Here is a 17,836-nt window from a genome sequence, read left to right as displayed (position 1 = left end):
ATGTTCAAGCTATAGCTGTACAAGCTTGCCTTTTTAAAGAAGTGGTTTTTTGATGCTTGGAAGGTAAAAAACGTTAAATGTTGGAAGTAGGCTTTCTAAGAAAGTCGTTCAGTTCTAGTCTTTTTTTTTTTAATTTGCAGAGTTTTTTCAGCTTTTATGGAGCAATACGATTTTCAGAGCTGGTCAGTTAGCTATTAAAAAAAATTAGGAAAAACCCCAAGTTTTCCTGCTTTCTACCATAAATTTAAATTTTACTTGTTAAGATTATGTTTCTTCCCTTGTGGTTTTGGAAAACAAACAAACCAGCCCTACCCCTCCTAAACCCGACCTGCTTGACACAAAAAGCATATACTGGTCAACTGCCAGTACCAATGAAGCTCACCCAGAAGAGTAAACAAAATGGAAAAAAAATAAATTGCATGCTTATATGGAACTTTTCTTTTAAACTATTTGTTGTAGTATTAAGGACATAATTTTATGTCTTTTTGTAATAGAATGGGACTGTAGCAATGTACCATGTACTTTTCAAATTCAAAACTGACACAATCTCAGTTACTTACCTATTCAGATATAATACTCATTTTGTTTCTTTAAAATACATATCAATTACAGTCTTTGGCATTTAGGAATTGTAGTCTTTTTGGGGTCAAGGTTCAAACAGCTTCCAAAGGTGTTCTTTTTACAGTGTTAGGAAGACAGTTTAGTCTGACATAACTAAAGTGTGTACTGTCCTCAGTATTATGTGTTATCATATAGTTACAGTTGTCTCTCTAGACAAGTACTTTCTATGTTTTATCATCTTTAGACTTGAATTTGAGCTAGACATTGTCGATTTTTTTAATGCTCTGTTTTTCAGAGACTTTTTCATGTATTATAAAACAAGTCTATAATCCAGGCTCACAGAATTAATTAATATTTGTAAGCTTCGGCTTGATGATGTGGTCATGTGTGTTATGAAAGTCATTACATTTAGATATTCAAAGATACAGGCAGAGGAAATGTTGACATTTGGGTTAGTCAAAGTATACTGAAAATGCATAACAAATCGTTATGACCACAGTAAAACTCTTTTTATTTTAGTAGTCCCGAGTACTGAAGGACATCCAGAACATCTGCTTTCAGTAGAAAATTCTACAGAGCCCATGGTTTTATCACCGATGGTAAGGAAAGTTACTGTTGCTTCCTGCAATCCTTAACTAAGAGAACAGGATTTTTTCTCAAAAAGTTGTAGCTTCTGTAAAAGCATAGCAAATATTTGTTTGGCTCAGCTTCTGCACAGTTACTGTGCAGCTCCTTTCTTCTCTGTTGCCACTAATGTGATATTAATGCTGAAGTTTTTAGAGGGGCTTTGTTTTTACTGTACTGCTACATGTTGCATAATTAATACCAAGGCTTGTTTTCAAATTTTAGTGTAATTCTTCCTTTGAAAAGGCGATTACAGATGGCACAATATTTGTTAAAAACCCTAAAACTTTTTGTAGCTTTTTCTCTTCATAAATAATGAAATGGAAATTAGTTTACATGGAACTCTTTAATACTTAAAAGGCTTATTTCCTTTTGATTTGTTTGTTATGCCTTACATAAAGTGGAATCTTGTCTCTAGGGCATCCATATAGGGTAAGAATGCAGGAGGATAAAATTAACCTGTACTGTGGAAGGATTGCAGCAGTGTCTCTGAATGGCTCAAAGTAGGGCTAGTGAGCTGAACAAAAATTTCAAAAGTATGGTGGTTAAGTAAGAGGGTTTTGTTTTCCTGACTTGCCTTTATGACTTAATTCTGTGTGTAGGGGTAATCCTGAATTGTTTGAGATTAGCACCTTGTATAAACTTAGACGTATGTAGTTTCACTACTACTTCTTTGGCCAGAAATGAGAATACACTTAATCAGCACTTACAATATATACTTTTAATTTGAATTTTGTTTCTAGGGTTTATTTTCCTAAAATGTCATGTGAGTTCTTGACTACAAAGTCCAGATTATTCTGCGGTAGAGATCTTAACATGTTTTGTTCCAAGACCTTGTGTTCGCATGTGGAGACGCTCACATTTGTATGTTCAGCAGTTTCATTCACTTCTAAAATTTTGGCCACTGATACCAGGGGCTTTGACATATGCTTTTCTGCTTTTCTTGTGAAGGATTATCCTAGAGAAGCTGCAGTACAAGAAGATCCTTCACTGCTACTGGAAGAGAGCAGAAGACCTAAAGGTGAGATGCATCAATGTACTGCTACAGCCTCTTTTGTGTAAGAAAACTGATTAGTTAGAGGAAAAGAGAGCTTTAATTTTATCTTAGATATTTTTCTTCAATATAGAAATTTTGAGTGAAAATATTCAAACGTTTCTTTGATAACATTTGATTGCCATTTACATTCTTAAATTCTGCAAATTTTACTTCGTTCTTGCTGGCATTACACTAGCTTAGGTAGCTCTTGTGATTGAGAGGGACTTCTACCAGTGCACCAGAATATTGAGATTCCTTTTGCTATTCAAACTAGTCGTGTCTCTGAATACAGAATTTGGGGGTGGGACCATGTTTGGATGCATTTTCCTGTTGTGAGTAATTGTACTACAAATATGTATTTTTCTGCAAGTAACCTACACCATAAAAAGTATATTTTTAATCCTTAAGAATCAAAGAAATCACATTGTCAATGCCTTTTCCTTTAACTTCTGAATCTGCCAGTCAGTTTGAGTCAGGTTTGGGGAAGTGAAGATTTTTTACAGAAAATACACATCTGCAAATTTATTGGGTATCTGTGGCTATGTAGAGGAAAGAAACACTAATCAATACCCCCATTTAAGGCCAAAAGTCAATAATTCAGTTTCCTTTTTTTATGCTTACAGAGGCAGCAGCTAGCTGGCTTATCAGCATGTGTGTACTAGCTGTGTGTAATCAGCAGTAGAGAAAAACTGAACCTGCTGCATCTTGGTTTGTTACTTCTGCCCAGCAAACAGTGGATGAAGGAAAGCCTGCAATCCTTTTAGCATAATTTAAAGCTATTTAGAAAATTTGTTGCAATTTATGATTACTGCAGGGAAATTATTTATATCAGAGTTGGGGTTTTTTAATTAAATTTTTTTCAAGTTAGAATTTGCAGGGTTTTGTTGAATGGGTTGTCTGGGCTCAAATCACCATTTATATGGTATTTCCCCCTCCCCATTTTATGAAGATAAGGTATTGTTTTCACATCATACCAAAAAGATTTTATTGATACCAACATTTAATAGTATATAAAATTGTGTTAAATCAAGCCTACTCTTAGTGTCCTCATGATTTAAGTCTGCTGCTTAGTGACAGGAGACAATTTATTATCTCAATAGATAATGTGGTTTGTGCAGGGAACAGATTCCACACAGCAAAATTGTATGTGTTGGAATAATGCTTTGTGTCTACATCTAAAATATACGTTTTGTGTCCGTTTTTTAAAAGTATGCTTTTATCTCCTTCCCCACAGATGATGTTCTTATTTCTCAGTATGCTACTGGCCAGAAAGAGGCACTGATGGCAGTATTAAAGCAAAAGTAAGTATGTATTGTTGTTAGTGTCTCAGCTGTTCTGTTTCTGTACAGATATACTACTATACTACTACTTCAATTTCTACCAAAATGCATAGTAAGGAAAAAGTATTCCTTATTGTTCTCTGTATTCTTTTTCTGTCTATGAAGGTGTTTTTATTTTATCACTCAGAGCTCACTGGAGTATCTTACTTTTTGTATATTTTAGGTAATGCCTTCAGACCTTTTTAATTTATGATTTCATGATAGAAGAGTCAGGCAAGATCTTCTCTGATAGAAAGTTCATTTCATGCCAAAACCGTGTCCTTTTCTGTCTTTAAAAATATTATACATACTGTTCATCCATAGGCTGGAAGTCTTGAAGATTGGAAATTTAGTTGGACTTTGCTACTAGTACACTGAACTTTGCAAAATACAACCTGTAAACATATTCTTTGTTGCGGTTGCAGTCAGCACAGGGATATGCCTTTTATATTAGAATATGTAACATAATTCTGAGAAATTTCTTCTGTCATGCTAAAAGATGAGAATAACATTGTTTCTTAGGTTTCAAGCTATCCTTCAAGCTTCAGGAGAAAAGCTTATATAAGTAGTGATATCAATGCTATATGTGGGAAATCATTTGCTTGGAAGGGATATAGAGAAAACAATGCTATTTACAGGCACTTGTTTATTTTTATAGAACTCAAAATACTCCTGTACTTAAGGAGGTGAAGGTACAGTTCTTAGGAAATGCCTTTACAGAAAAAAAGGAAAGTGTTCATCATGACACCACATCAGCGCACAGAGAAGCTAATTCTGCAACCACCATCGCAGCAGCAACTGCTGCTGCAATTGCTACTACAGCTCCTCTTCTTAAAGTAAGTGGCTTGTTGTAATACTAGTTATTTGTCCACTTAAAGTAGTAGATGTTCTAAGCAAGCCTGAAATTATCAGTACTGGAGTAAGAAACCAAATGTAGCTGCTTACTGTTTTCTGTGTGTTAGTAATCTTTGACTGACTGACTGACCAATATATGAGAGAGAACTAATTTGGATTTGGCTAAATGGGCAAATGGACAAAGACCATTTGATTTATCTTTTAGAATAATTTCATATTAATGCTAAACCAGCAAACGTTAGGGTTAACTAGGATTTTATTTGTGTCTTCTGGGAAGGAAATCTTTCCATGATGATGGGAAGGAGGTTTTCTTTTCTTCATGCTTGCACCTCTTTTGCAGTAAGGTTTTTTCCCTTCCTTGTTTTTCGGGTGGGTTTGTTTTTCCCTTTCTTGCAGGTTCAAAATGATTTGGAAGCAAAAGTTAACTCGGTTTCAGCATTACTTCATAAACTACAGGAGACAGACAGACAACTGCAGTGTGTTGCTGAACAGCAAATAAATATGAAGACTCCAGATGAGAAGCACCACTGTCACGAAAGAGTCAGTGAGCTTGAAAAGCAAATGAATGCATTCATGGTGCAACGGATTCAGCATTTGGAAAAGTTACAGGAGCAACAAATGAATTTTCAGGTATCTGAGTAACAATGCAGAAGCTTTATAATTTCTTTTGTATTTCAATTTAATTTGGATTATGTCTTAGTATTAGAAAGAAAGATCCAGTGGCCAGTACAGAGCTTAGAGCTTTTTGTGAAAAGTTCTGGTTCTCATTATGTCCCATGTATCTGCTCTACTCCGCCCCATTTTCGTGTCTGTGAAAGTAAATGCAAAAATTGTGAAATGTTCTCATTCCCACTGAGAAATTGTTTAGACCTTTGTTAATTGAGGAAACTTTCATTTTAAAAGTAGCCAGTCATATTAAAAATCTAAGAACATTTATAGTTTCTTCTGAGAGTCCTGCATGCTTTTTGAAAGGCAGAACAGTGTCCAAGCATGTCTGTATTACAAGGTTGTTGTAGGCTACTTTTATCTCAAATATCATGTCCAAATCTGTTTAATATGATTATATGGCAAGTATTCATGCTTAGAGTTTTTCTTGGGGAAGCTAATGCATATATCAGAAATACTTTGTAATTTTGTCTCTTAGTCTCATCTCATCAGCTCTGCAGTCAACATGGGTGGCTTCCAGCAAATTCACGTACCTTCTTCCAGTCTCATGACAAAACAATTTGAGAAGCCAGAACAGCAATTGCTTACTAATGAAGTATCTTCGTGTCAGAGGGGTTTACTTCCTAGCAGTGGTGCACCAGCCCAAGGTGAAGACAAATCCTTAATACCTTACTTTCAGTACTAGTTTTGCATTAATTTTATATCCGTTAATACTGGATTGTACATCCCATCAGTAATAAGTGGTAAACATTTCTTCTGTGTAATTGTTTTTTTTGCCTAATATGCTATGTAACATATACCACATATTCTGAAAATGTTCCAGTTTAATTTAAAGTGAAAGGTTTGTATTTACTAAGGGCTTAGTCTGCACCAGGAGAGGCCTAGAGTTAACCTAAAATAATCTTAACGAAAAATAAGATGTATGGAAGCTTGTGATGAACTAGTTCGTAATACGGCTGGAAGGGGTGTGTGTTTATTGCTTCATCCTACTTGCAAGTATGACATTTTCTTCCTGTTTACTTTTTAAACTAGTTCTGTAATGTTTTGCATTTCTGTGAAAAATTCATAATGTGGCCATGTTTTTTTTTCTAGATTTCTTTTCCTATGGAGAAAATTGTTAACATTTAAATAACTTTACTTTTTTTTTTCCCTGAAGCGTATTCAAGCCAATTTCAATGTCATGGTGTTCATCCACAAAAAACTCTAGAGACACCGGTTCCTCGGAGGTCTGCTCCAGAACCTGTATCAAAATATGTGAAAATCTCAAAGAAAGAAAACTCTGTAACAGAAAAAAATATTTCCAAATCCCCAAGTGAAGGTATGGTGAGTAAGACACTCCTGTTCTCCACTGGCATGAATAGTATGGCTTGGGGTTTCCTTTGTGTGGTCTTCACTTACTTTGAGCTGTTCAGTTGCTTGCACTTAAATACGTATATTCTGAGTATTTGAAAGTACCTTTGAGAAGGGTTAGTTTTGTGAACAATCCACTTAATCTTAATTAACTAAAGACTTAGTGACTGCACTGATCTAACCTATAGTCTCTCAACGTGATTGCTCACTGAAATGTTTTCTTAGCTGAAAAAATGAAATGAGTGTTCATTGTCAGGTGTAGGGAAGGTTATTTAGAATAATGTAAAACTTGGGAGCTACTCAATAACTTTTTCATTATCATTGATGGAAAAAAAAAATTCAATTCAAAAACATGGATCCACAGGGTCTCTGAGCTATTGTAATGAAAACAGCATTTGTAAAGCAAATGTAAAGTAATTTTCTTTTACTGCTTTTGATCACTTTAGTGACATGAAACTCAGTTTTAAACATTTCATCAAAAAATAAAGCATCTGGTTTTGGTTGGTTGCATTTAGAATTGTTTGAGGATCTAGGACTGAGGAAGAACGTTTGAAAGATCCAGCCATTGTACTCTAACGTCGGGGAAAAAATGCCTGTTTGTGTCTCTATCCAATCCTTCTCAGACTGTGCCTTCTACCCCTCTTCTACAAAGCTGTCATGTAGTCCTATTGTTCTGTGGGTCCAGGAATAAATGAAATGAGACAAAGGAAGAAGAAATCTGTGGCATTATGCACAGAATATTTCACTGTGACTCAGTTAATTGCCATCAGTTTCATTCATTTTTTTTCCTCACTTTGCTAATGTAAAACAATTGTAGTAAAGGTAGATTAGTGTAAGTGGTTTTATGTGACTTGCCTTATTTGAAATAAATCTGTATTTTAAAATTTAAAATTATTTTTACTGTCCTTGGTAAAGGAAAAGAAATTATTACATCTGTTAAACAAACTTAACTTTCTTTCTTCTGCCTTAGGTGAAGGGAGACTTCTTGAGCATATTCAGAATTCTCAAGAAATGCCAACAAGGCAAATTGAGTATTCCAAGAAGGCAGCATTAAACAGTAATCAAATGAGCTGGCATTTCGAGAGAGACAGGTAAATAAACATAACAGTCCAAAACTGGGGAAGACTTTTTTGTTTGTTTTAATTGGGAAAGGTGTATTAGGTATTGATGGTGTAACGGAGTCACTGGTATGGTCCCTGAGTCTGGCAAAGCTGTACTTGGAAGTAAAACACTGCAGCACTGGTACTTCTATGCTACTTTTGCATTTCTGTTGTACTGAAGGTAAATGAAGGCTTGTAGCTAAAGGTCGTTTGTAACACCCTTCTTGGAAGTCAATGGGTGTCACTTGGAGTGCTTTTCTGTCTTCTGAGTATATTTCTTCTATTGTAGCAGCTTGGAGAGTAGTGCCAGGAAGCCAGCTATACAGGCAGTATTAAAGTGGAATTGCCATTCAAGTTGCCTGCTTATGGGAGCTGTATGAGAACACTTTGTTGGGAACAAGCAGCATCTGCCTAACAATTTGTAAGCATTGGAGTGGGTGAGGGAATGTTCTTAGCCATCCAGTCTGAAACATATTTTCTTCAGGCAATAATTTGACGGCATAATTTCACTAATATAATGAGAAACAGCTACACATACATTGTCTTATTTATGAAAGTATAGACAAAAATGTTAATTGCTTCAAATGGAGAGGTATCCAGTTTGAGTGTTGCTCTGTTAGATTTGAGTTTTAGATGTGGTTTCACTGTTGAAAAAAGAAGGATAAAGCTCAAGGCATTAAGTGGTAAGCAGAGAAAACCCAATAACCTGTCTGTAACCTCAGGTGAAAGAGAAAATTCCATTTTATATAAAGGTTTGGTATTCTTGTACTTTAAATTCATGCTTAGTTGCACAGTTGGCTACTTTTTTGGGTGACATAAGGAGCCATGAGACTTTTAATCAGGAGTGTTTCTCCCGTCAGGCATACTGCTTTATGTACAGATTCGTCCCCTGCTTTTGAAAACTCCTTTCAAAATTGCAGTTCAATTGAGAAAACGGTAAAAAAAGCGGGTGATTTACTTCAAGATCTTGACCGGTTGAGAAAAGAAATACAAGACATGCTACAGGTAAAGTCCCTGTTATCAGAATAACCAAGAGTTTGAATAATGGGAGTAAAAAACGTGGAGAAAAACTTAGAGGTCTGGTATCAGTAAAAGTGTTGCCCTTGCTTCTACCTCTGTAAAAAGACTGACATTTGTTTACAATTGCTTGAAATATTGCATCCTTTGTATGTGAAAGGGCTTTGAACCTGAATATGTCTCAATGAGTATGCAACAGACTAGGCTCTTGAAACCATTCAACCAAACATAAAACAGGTTAAAAAAGAAAAAAAAGTGGTTTATTTATTTGATTGGTTTTGGATATTTTCAGCGCATTTTCTGCTTGCTGTCTTGCTGTGATACTAGAACTGCAGAACTGATGTAACATTCCCATTTGGCAAAGAACAATGTTCTATTTATCTGCAGTCAACTGTAGGGATGACTTAAGTACTTAAGCTACTTCCTTTCTCATTTTGCAGTTTCTTTTTGTAGAGAGTACTGTTTCCAAAGAATTGCCTGGCATACATCTTTGTAGTGTTTCTTATGCTAGTGATTTTGTACCTTTTAGTGCTAGAATGGTTCTGTGCTGGCAACATGTAGCTTGTCTCTGGCTTTTGGCAGCTGAGGCTTTTATCTGTTCGTTAATCTGGTTCCATGTAGAAGCAAGGTATATATGTGATCATTTAGCCTGTCTACTGTGGTCCCCTCTGTTCTTGTAAAAGCACGTGGTGGAAAAGAAGAAAGCCTTGAAAATTCACAGATATGTGAATTGGCTTAGAACGTAAAAGCTTTGATTCTGTTGGTTCACTTCTTGGATTGAAGGTTTCAGCTGAATATTTCCCTAAAAATATTTTTGTATTACATGGCAGTTATTTGCTGCTGTACCTTTAGAAAACATGCTGTCTTATAGTACAGCTGGTGCATTGTTTCATAGCTTTTTTTAACATACTAGCGGACTGCACGTTTAACTGTTCTTAATAAAGAGAACAGGTGCCACGTGCCCCATTTATGTTGGAGATACTTGCTTACTACTATTGCTAAAAGCTTAATTGAGTAATGTGCTTTAGTATAGGCAACAACAGGACGAGATGGGAGGTGGAATGGCAGATGAGAAAAACACAGTTGACATAAATAGTTTCAGATCTCTTCTTCCTTACGAAAAAGGTCAATAGGAAGACAGAGGTGATGACTTCAGCAAATGTGGAGTTGAATCAATTAGATATGTAGCTATTGACCTGTCATCATTGAGAGATTTGTAGAGTGAGAAAATAAGTGCTTGGGATAAATCACCACTAGCTTTGTCATATAAAAAAATTAAAGGTGTGAATTAGCTGAGACAGGGTGTGATGGAACAGAAGGTGGTGCTCTAATCGAAGTGTGCAGTAAGATTTAGTAGTTCACAAGGAATTTGTTGTGCCCATTTAAATTTATCAAATATCTCCTCTAGATTTTACCTTGATATCTGTCTTTAGGTAAGTTTCAATAGCTGCTCTCCTGTATTTTTAGGAAGCAAATTCATGGATATCAGGCATGGATGATCTTATTCAGGTATACCTTGAATTTTTATGCCTTAGTTTTTTTTTTTAAATACTGTAATACTGAAAACAGTTTTGAATGTGCTTGCAGTGAGATAACACCACAGTAGCTATTGAATACCTGTCTGAAAAGGTTGCTATTATGTACAGATTATATTACCCAAGATTTAGCTTGTTCTTTGATGTGTCTTATTCAGTCTTAGTGAGAGGGAATAATACAAATGTCAGGCAGAAAACTGCTGTCTCAAATGGGCATAGTGAGGACTGCAAATATAATTACCATTTCATGATCTAACTGGCAAGTCTACATCATTTTACAATTGCACATGTATCTGTATTTCTTACATTCACCTGTCCTGTTGAGCTAGTATTTGTCAAAATTTTAATTATAAAATGAAAACCTATATAAAATTGGTAAATAATTTGGTATGTTGTCCTTTTCTCACCAGGAAAAACCAAGATCATGGGATCAGTGTGTTGATTTCCATTTTGTTATGCCCATTATGCTTTGGTAGTATGCCTGTCAGAACATAACCTTCTTTTAATTTGGATTTGATAAAAGTAACCTTAAAGCCCAAACTGATTTGTGATCTGTGAGACTTTTTTTTTTTCTGTTCATTCAGTTGATGCTTTCAGAGTCTACTCAAGTTTGGGTATTTTGGTTTTGTTTTGAGGGTTTTTTTTTCTTTATATACATTTGTCGGGGGGGGGGGTGGGGTGGGGTGTGTGGTTGTGTGGTTGCTGTCGTCCCCATCTGTCCCGTGTCATCCCCCCGCCACCTTCTGGAAAATGAAGCACTCTACCAGGGGACTTCTGGGTTTCCTCAGTGATGTGAGAATGAATGTGAGAACTATAGTGTATGGATCCTTGTTTCCTGTGTACTTGTGTCCCTTCCTTTTGTATTGAGCAGTTAATATATGCTCGGCCTTTATCTCTGTAAAAGGACTCTGCAAAGTAAAAGTCTAATAGTTGCTTCATTGTTTCTTTTGAAAAGTGAAAATCAGCAAAAGGGTGACAGGTTCATGGTGCTGTTGAGGGGTTTATTTTGTTGTTTTTAAAACTTACATCTTTTGCTTGGTGTTTCTTGGGGTAGATTGATGCCAAATTTAGTTCATGTTATTTAGAGGGCTTTGCTTTTTATTAGGCTTTTAATTATACTTAACTACTGTTATATGGAGAGATTTACATTTACATAATGTATCTAATTGACATCTTCTCACATGCTTATTAGCTTCATTGGCATTGCTTCTCGTACGTTATATCATTTCACATTTTAGAGCTTTCTTTCCATTTGCTTGGCTTTTAAGTATATTTGCAACATATTGAATGTTCTTGAGTAATTGAAGTTGAGGATAGTACACATGAACAGTATTTCATATGATGGGCATTGATGTGACAATAGATATTAGGAGTTCTGATCAGTGTGTCAAAAATTGAAATTACAATCTCTGATTAAAAACTAGAAGTTCTCTTTCCATTCTAGTCAAAAAAGCCTACTGTTGCATCTGATCTTCCTGGACATCATCTGCTCAATAAACCATCCATCCTTCAAAATGTTAAAGTGCCGAAATCTATACTGAGGGATGCTGAAAGGATTTTGAGAGGAGTTCAAAACCATAAAAAAATTCTTGAAGAAAATTTGGAAGCTGTTACTCGTGCAAAAGATGGAGATGCCATGTATACTGTTATTAATGCCTTGACTACAGACAGGTTAGACCCTATAATTTAATAATTTGTGTGACTGCTTATCGTATATGCTCACCTTTTATCACCTCTCTTTCAATTTTTTTAATTCCATGCATTGAAGAGCTAGTGCACTTCCCTGCCAAAAATAATTACTTACTCTTCTTAGCAATCATTAGATGATTTTCTTGGACTTCAAATGTTTTTTTGACCCTCCTGATGTGAATTGAATTTTTTGACAAGTACCTCTTGCTTCTCGGTAAATCTGAATTCTGAGACTATCATCTGCACAAACTGCTCTGCTTTCATGACAAGGGGTCATTTAGCTTTTTGTAGACAAACTTGCATGAATAGGAACTTTAAAGAGTAATTTCATCATTCAGAACAGAAGAGGCTTCATAAGCCCCTCAATGTTATAGAATTAGTCATCCTACAGTAGATCTTTGGCTTTTGAACTTCCGCTTTGTTAGTTGTGTAAAGGATTCCTGCTTGAATCATAATGAAAACTTTCCTATTAAAATACAACTTCATCTTGTGTTTTCCTGAGGAAGGTAACTATTTTCTTCATGTTTATATTTCAGGCATGTTGTCTGCTATCATTATCTTTTAGATCTTGTCATCTGCTTTTTGTCTTGTGACTTAGGATATTTTTATTGCCTTTTTTTCCCCAGTTTTTGATCCAAACGGGAACTAACACATGACTGTGACTTATTCATAGATGTTTGTAATAATGTTAGTATGTACTAGTGCAGGGTGGGATTTACAGGTGGTATTGTATAAGAACAGATTTAGGTTTAGGGGTACTAAGATCGGCTATGCTTAGTGCCTTTTGGAGACTGTACAGGTACATAATCTTACTGTCCGTGTTCTGGATTTCTCTTTTTGTAGTGTTTATAGGTCACTACTTCCCCAGGAACAAATCTGTGCAATTTAAGAAGCACTGACCTAAAATAATTCTTTCTTCTATTTCAGAGATGTATTGGAGGAGATTCGTATCAGAAAGACTGTGGATGAGTGGATTAAGGCAATCAGCGTAGAAATCCAGGTATGGGTGGAAAAAATGAGCTCAGGTTTTTGTGTTATGTTTTTCCACCTTACGTAGTTCTCTCATGTCGATAGTTAAACACGATTCACTCATAACTTGAAAACATGAGGAAACTGCTTATTATTATTAGCATGTAGTATGTTGTAATAAAATATTTACCTCTTTTAAAACTTCAGTTGCTTAATGAAAATCACTGGTCACAGTTGCTGGCTAACATGAAAAACAGGCCATTTCTCAGAACTTCAAAGTTATCCACAGACTCTTCTAATAGCCTTGAAGATAAAAATTTCCTTTTATTATGTTTATGTTTTATCCTTAGGCTGAAATGGCAAGAAATGATCCGGAACAAGTGAAATATGATCAAAAGGTCCCATGGATCAAGAGAGCCCAAAACGTCAAGGCTATGAAGACCAATAAAGAAATTAAAGGAAAAACGCAAAAAATCCAAGGATGCTCAACAAAGAAGCCTTTATCTGCAGCTAAGCCATTGCAGAAGCAAGCAGAAGATAACACAAGCAAACAGAGGTTTAAAACTTCCTTTTCTTCTGAAAGTTTGCACAGGAAAGGAAAAAGGGCAGATGTGAGTTGCCAAGTAATTGGTTTCTTTTTTAGTAATGACTGCTATGCTTTAGATAGCAGTATTCACGTGAAAAATTGTTTGTATGTACAACTAATAATGAAAGTGAAATGATTTGTCCTTGTTTTCATGTGCTGTAGAAGCCTAAGTGAAGTGTGTATAACAGTGTAAAATTTATTGTTGTCTTACGAATTTGTCTAACTCAGTACCTGCTATTTTATTCAGCTGTTGGTGAGCTTCTTGTATGTCTTCTGTATGCATAAATTCTCTTGTGTGCTTGCAATTTACACTGCTGCAGAACTTCTTACTTTTTTTCCTCTAGACTTTACAACACTACTGATGTGTTCAAAATTTTGTACATCAATTGTAAACTTTTTTTTTTCTGTGTGTCAGGGACCTGTGAATGAAAGTGCAGTGGTACAGAGTGAAGACTATCTGTGTCAAGTTTATGGGAAACCAGTTTACCAGGGCCATCGTAGCACACTTAAAAAAGCACCGTATCTGAGATTCAACTCTCCTTCTCCCAAATCTAAACTTCAAAGACCCAAGGTGATAGAGCGTGTTAGAGGTAAGTAATTCTTTGATGTGAACAAGGTGTTCCTTCCCAGTTTTTCTATCAGGAATTCTTTGTATAAATGAAACTATTTAATCGTAGTTTATCTGCTCTTCTATTTAAAGCTTAAGCAACTGCAGTAGACTTCCTAGAGAGGTGGTTGATGCCTCATGCTTGCTAGTGTTTTAAGAGGCATTTGGAAAATGCCTTTAATACCATGCTTTAACTTCTTTGGTTAGCCCTGAACTGGTTAGGCAGTTGGACTAGATGATAATTCTGGGTCCCTTCCAACTGAAATGTTCTGTTCTATTCTAAGAGATACTCATCACAAAACTAAACAATATCAGTAGGTTTTCGGATTTGGTTAGTGTGTATCTTACGTATTTTAGATTGTCAAATTAATACTTCCTTCTAAATTTAATAATCATATTAATATTTATTTATTGTTGCCCAGGCTGAATTGCTAGAAGTAATGACATAAGCACATGAAAGCTGAGTGTGTGGAAATACTAACTCAGCTTTTGATAAAGGTTACTGAGAGATGTAGTCTTCATGTCAGGTTTATCCAGGCATGTCATTTAAATGATTGATACATTCAGAGTTAAGAAATCTGTGGAGATTTGAAAAATTAAGGAAGCCTGATACTTCATTTCCTACTTCTAATACATTAATTGAAATATGAAAATTTAAATTTATGGGTGTGAAGGTGACATTTATTAACTTGAAAATATTGAAAGATGTTAATCAGAAGCATTGGTTAAGTTCATTAAAGGCAGGTAACTTGTTAGTCAATTCAGAGTTAAAAGCAGAGTATAACTATTTTGTACTAGCTTGTCAAGGTTATTGAATTGATTGATAAAAGTTATTGGTTGATTAATAATGAATTCCATTCATTAGTTTTGTAGGCAAAGTGTTAAAAGCACAAGATTTTAATTTTCAAACCTATTAAAAATGTGTAAAAACAATAAAAAAATTAAACAGTACAATATCTGACATAGGTAAATGTAGATAAACTTTCGTCTGAGTTAGAAAGTAATGTTTTAATTGCATCTGCTTTATTCCCTAGTTATTTTTTCAAAACTTAACTGATTCTTAATACAGAAACTAAGATTAATCTTGAACTGATATGTCAGAAAAACTAGTGTGTATCATCTCACTCTGCAGAAAAAGTGAGCTAATTACATGATAAAAGATGATGGAGAGAAAGAGTGTGTTGTGTGTAAGAAGCAGTTAAAGTGATAGTGGGCATAATCGTGTTAATAGGATGAACATCAATGGTAACATATTAGTTGGCTTCCCTCTATGCTTCTTGCACTTGCGCTGCAGTCTTAACTGTCATGTTTAAAAAATGTCAGACTTTTTATTATAACCATCAAAATACCGTGTTCTGTATGAAATACAAGAGATTAACATGAGAAGGTAGTAACTTGATGAGACTGTGTTTTTAGGCAGTTAAAATGTATGGTATAAAACATATATATGTCTTTGAAGACAAACACTGCTGGATTTAGTGGTTGGTTTTGTTGGGTTTTTTTTTTACGTTATGTTGTACATCCACAGTGGCAAATCCTCAAAATAGTACAAGAATCTATTATTAAGCTTAGCGTAGTCTTCATGCTGTTTCCTGACACTTTTCTTACCTGTGCTCTGGAGCCCAGTTGTGATCCAGGAAGAAGTTTTATTGGTAGAAAGTATTTGTAATTCTCATAACCCTCCTGGAAAATGTGGGTCATAGTCTTGGCAAAAATCTGGCAAAAAAGTCTTTCAAAACTTTTTTTTTAAAAAAGGTGAGAAAATTATCTGAAACTGCTAGTCTTGTTGCTTGTATATTTCATTCGACCTCTTGAAACACTTCATTTTTTTGTAAAAAACCACTGGTATATTCATTTGAAGGACCAGCATGATGTATCATTCTTTTTGACTACTGGCTGTGCTTCACACCTGTAATTTAGTTTATTTGTTCAGATCTTTTTTAATAAAATGTGTGCTAGTAAACACTTAGTGTAGCAATAACAGTGATACAGTAACTGCTAAGATTTGGAATGAGAACAGACACTTCTTTAAAAATAGTTAATCAGCAGTTCTCCTTTTGCTGAGTCCTAAATGACATTTTTCTTCTATATTTGTTGGGCTCTTGTCCTTTATAGACGGTCACAACCTTTCCAGGGAGGCCGATTTCATTATTCCAGAAACAATACCATGTAAAGAGGCAGAAAAAGTACCCCCTTCCCTCTCAATCTACTTATAATAAATAGGTCATTTGATCGTTTGATACTACCAGTTTTCTACCAATAATGTGTTTAATTCAGTAGTGTCAGTGAAATGCAGTTGTAATAAGCTGCTTTTGTGCTTTAGGTTGTTTTCTGTTGGGGGCAAATAGAAATTAAAAACTGTGTACTGGATCTATGCTGCTTTCAATCTTCCAGGACTCCTGCATGTGACAAGTAGAGTTTAAAAGCTATTTGCTTGAAAACAGAATGGACTCTGGATAGCCTTTACCCAAAGTGATTCTCTTCCAAGTCCTTAAGTCATGCTACAGCATTACAACAACATGTGTGTTTTGCAATAATAAAGCCACTGTAAAATTTGTTTCTCTATTTCACATCACACTGCAGTTACGGGAAATTACAGTTTTGTTTCTATCATGACAGTAAATAAAATAAGACATCCCCTTGTATTCTTACCTAAGGAAAGGAAGGAAGAATACAGAATTTTTTGCATGTCACTTGAAAGAGTAGCACTCCAATGATGAAGGTCCTATTTCTGATTTTTCTTATTTTAATGGCTTTAGACTGAGGTCAGCCTTTGTTCGATACTGGCATTACTTGTCTTTGACTCTTATAAGACAGTTGGTCAAGCTGCTTATTTTTGTGTTTTCCTGCATCTTGCCAATAAAATGGAAAAGTAATACTTCTGTGTTTCACATAGGTCTCATGAAGACAAAACAGTTAAGTGCTTTTGAGAGCTGCTATTCTGGAAGATGCTGTTATGTCAGGAAAGTAGTAATAATAAAATTAGAAACAGATCTGTAAAGAAAATGAAACAAAGTTGAATGAACACTTTAAAGCACCAGGTTCTTAAAAAAAAAAGAAAGAAATCTTGCTCACATTAGGCATGGTTCATTCTTTCCTTCAGAGATCTGCACCCACAGATTCCCTTCCTGGCCTTGATGTACCAGGTGATAAAGGCTTAAAAATTATTGGAAGTCATTGGCCTTGGGTTTGGTTGGCTGGAAAATCCAGACTTATTAAATTACTCTATTTTGGTAGAGCAGTTCACTGAGCTTGTTTTAAATTAGTGTTAGAATAAGGATGTTTATTTAAGACTGAAATGGCCATCTGGAGAGTCTCTTTTCAGTCATTTTATAACTCTCAACCATTTTCTTTGCAAATAAACTTTAGCGACTTATGCTTGGTTTCTTGTGGGAAGTTAGGGGAAAAAGCTAACTAACAGTTTTATGAGTAAGAGAGCATTTCTAAAAGAAGTTGGAGTTGTTTTCTTGCATAATTTGAACTGATAAATACATGTAAAACACTATGGTTTTGAAGCTAAGTTTAATTAAAAGTCTAGTTTCTGCCCAGTGCAAATAAACTTTTCAGGGGGAAATGAAAAGTTGAAAGCAATTAAAATGAGGTTCTGTGAGTATACAGCACTTAATCATTCTTACTGTGAGAACCTTGTTTTTACAAGTCCGTGGTATTACAGACTTCTTGCCAATTTCTGCTTTTGCTCAAAAGTTCAAGGCCAGGGGGACTATTAGATCATGTAGTATGACCTCTTCTAAATCAGAAGCCACTGAACTGTATCTATTTGTGTTACCGAGTCTAGTAATCTGTCTTTGACTAAAGAATAATCTTTCTGGCTAACCTGTGCTTTGCAGAAAGGCACATGCTCATCATTTGAAGACATCAGAAGTTCTGCCCTTAATTATTTCTTCTTATGGCTAGATACCTT

The 17,836-nt window shown here is 35.2% G+C and overlaps 1 protein-coding gene across 8 annotated transcripts in view; it reads left to right on the top strand.

Moving 5' to 3' along the window:
- KIAA0586 (KIAA0586 ortholog) overlaps positions 1-17,836 on the top strand; it is a 73,544-nt gene that overhangs the window by 714 nt on the left and 54,994 nt on the right. For 5 of the 8 annotated variants that reach the window (XR_008733087.1, XR_008733086.1, XM_055715495.1 and 2 more), the window contains exons 2-15: positions 1,081-1,160; positions 2,137-2,206; positions 3,456-3,522; positions 4,199-4,376; positions 4,792-5,025; positions 5,540-5,708; positions 6,218-6,379; positions 7,382-7,502; positions 8,372-8,516; positions 9,996-10,037; positions 11,508-11,734; positions 12,680-12,752; positions 13,072-13,332; positions 13,723-13,897. Coding sequence is in view for 6 of the 8 variants with exons in the window: in XM_055715495.1 (XP_055571470.1) it covers positions 1,143-1,160; positions 2,137-2,206; positions 3,456-3,522; positions 4,199-4,376; positions 4,792-5,025; positions 5,540-5,708; positions 6,218-6,379; positions 7,382-7,502; positions 8,372-8,516; positions 9,996-10,037; positions 11,508-11,734; positions 12,680-12,752; positions 13,072-13,332; positions 13,723-13,897 (1,942 nt within the window). In the remaining 2 variants the exon portion in view is untranslated. The remainder of the gene's footprint in view (positions 1-1,080; positions 1,161-2,136; positions 2,207-3,455; positions 3,523-4,198; positions 4,377-4,791; positions 5,026-5,539; positions 5,709-6,217; positions 6,380-7,381; positions 7,503-8,371; positions 8,517-9,995; positions 10,038-11,507; positions 11,735-12,679; positions 12,753-13,071; positions 13,333-13,722; positions 13,898-17,836) is intronic. The other 3 variants (XM_027805220.2, XM_027805217.2, XM_027805219.2) reach the window with 3 other exon arrangements.

The sequence above is a fragment of the Falco cherrug genome, chromosome 7 (genome assembly GCF_023634085.1).
Source record: "Falco cherrug isolate bFalChe1 chromosome 7, bFalChe1.pri, whole genome shotgun sequence".
Classification (NCBI taxonomy): domain Eukaryota; kingdom Metazoa; phylum Chordata; class Aves; order Falconiformes; family Falconidae; genus Falco; species Falco cherrug.
This window is presented reverse-complemented; position numbering and strand designations above follow the sequence as displayed.